Source organism: Fonticula alba, assembly GCF_000388065.1.
Source record: "Fonticula alba strain ATCC 38817 unplaced genomic scaffold supercont2.8, whole genome shotgun sequence".
Taxonomy (NCBI): domain Eukaryota; order Rotosphaerida; family Fonticulaceae; genus Fonticula; species Fonticula alba.
In genome coordinates, this window is record NW_009242978.1 from 272,678 (window position 1) to 274,758 (window position 2,081).

Consider the following 2,081-nt stretch of genomic DNA (forward strand, 5'->3'; position numbering starts at 1 on the left):
GGGGGGGGGGGGACGGCTCTCCTCTACTGGTTGGCGGCGATGTCGATGGAGGACAGCTGCCGGGAGATGCGGTTGACGGCGGCCGTGGTGTCGCAGTTGGAGGAGGACGGCGTGGCGGTGCCGCCATCGGCCTGGCCGCCGACGGGCGAGAGGACCGAGCTCAGGGAGATGCCCGAGGCCGACCGGGAGAAGGTCCCGCGCGGCTGGTGGTTCAGCACCAGCCCCGGGGGCGGGGATCCGCCAGCCGCGCCGGACGCCGCAAGGAGGAAGTCCGTCGAGGGGGACCGCGACATGGACAGGAGCATGCCCCCGTCGATGGACCAGGACCGGGGAAGCTGGTCGAAGGAAGCCGACGGGGTCATCGGGCCGGACTGGGCGCTGATGACCTGGCGCAGCATCGGCATGAAAACCGGGATCAAGAGACCGATGTCCGGCAGGGCATCATTGTCCGGGTACTGGCCGAGGGCGGTGGTGGAGGATGTGAAGGGCTTCAACGGGTGGCGCGAGGGCTCGCGGTCGGTCAGGCCGAAGAGGAACCCGCGCTTTTCCGGGTTCGGGTGGAGATCCGCCACCACATCCAGGATGTCGATGAGCTGCGGGCAGGCGCGAACCAGGCGCAAAGCACGCAGAGCGATGGAAGCCGAGGCGGCCTTCCGGCCGAACTGCGACTTGCTGATGTGCCACAGGTAGCTGCAGAGGGTGGTGTCATCGCAGGTCTCCACGAAGTCCATGTCCACGGCCTCGCGGATGAGGGCCAGCTTGTCGGGGGTCGGGGCGGCGGCCGGGGCCGCCTGGCCGGCATCCTCCGGAAGGCCGGCCTCCTCCTGCTCCTGCTCCTGCTGCTGCGCCTGCGGGGCCGGCTGCTCCGGCTGCTCCGGCTGCTCCGACTCGTCGGTGGCCGGGAGGATGGGCGTGGCGGCCAGCATGAGGGACTCGGCCTCGGCGCGGGTGGGCAGGCTCTGGGCCCACTCCAGGGCCAGGCGCTTGACCTCATTGACCGGGGTGTTCTTGTGCGGCTCGAGGAGCTCGCGCACGCCGGAGTCCGGGCAAATGCGCTCGATGCGCTTGGTGAAGAGGTCGATAAAGCGCCCGGACAGGGCGGACGTCCGGAGGACATTGTGCTCGAGCAGGGCATTGTCCAGGGTCCGGGCATCGAGGCCGTGGTCGGTGAGGCGCTGCTCGATCTCCGGCAGGAAGCGGTTCATGGCGGCGCCGGTGCCGGCCGCATCGCCGGAGGCCGTCGTGCTCGCCGCCGGGACCATCCACTCGGAGGAGTCGATGTAGAAGTGCTCGCGCACCAGGTACAGCACATGCAGGATGAAGAACCCGGCATAGTCCTGGGGCTTGAGCCCGCGGAAGAAGCTCAGCACATTGCGGTTGGGCAGCTGGCGGACCGTGGGCGGCGCGCGGTCGCTATTCAGGTTGGGCGTCATGAAGCTGTCGGTGCGCTCGCGCTTGAAGAGCTTGTCATACTCGTTGGACACCCGGTAGTTGATGTCATCCGAGTAGAGCACGCAGAAGTGCCGCTGGAGGTTGGACAGCTGGGTCTGCTGGGCCGGGGTCAGGCTCTTGATCCAGTCCAGCGTCTGGGGGTAGGGAGAGGAGGGGATCCCCCCGGCGCCATCGAAGGCGCCCATCCGGGGGGAGTGTGGCCCGCCGGGCCCGGCGGTCGGCGAGTGGGGAACCCCCGAGGTGGGGGAGGCCGGGCGCGAGCCGGGCCGCGAGCCGGGCCGGCTGGACGGCCTGGAGGAGTGGCCGCCGCCGCCGCCGCCCCCGGCGCGGGAGCTTGGCCGCGACCGGATCGGCGAGAAGGGCCCGGTGTTCTCGCTGCGCCAGCTTTGCACGATGGCCGGGTGGTCGTCATTGAAGGGGGTGGCCCCGGCGGGGCCGGGGGTGCCGCCGGCGGCCGTGTTAATGTACAGCTTGCCCCGGGTCGGGAGGCTGGAGCCCGACCGCGAGCGGGAGAGGCCCCGCTGGACCGGCTGGCTGGAGGCCGGCATCTTGGCGGGGGGGTTGGCAATGGCGCCGGTGGGCGACGGCTGGGCCGGGGGGTGGGCGCCGGGGCGAGGCGACGACATAGC

General features: G+C 71.0%; 1 protein-coding gene across 1 annotated transcript; it reads right to left on the bottom strand.

Annotated features, from left to right (window-relative positions):
* Positions 1 to 23: 23 nt before the first annotated feature.
* On the bottom strand, positions 24 to 2,000 carry H696_04736 (hypothetical protein; the record flags this gene model as incomplete). Its single annotated transcript, XM_009498599.1, has 1 exon — positions 24 to 2,000. The coding sequence occupies one exon, from the start codon at positions 1,998 to 2,000 to the stop codon at positions 24 to 26; it is 1,977 nt and encodes a 658-aa protein (XP_009496874.1).
* Positions 2,001 to 2,081: the final 81 nt, after the last annotated feature.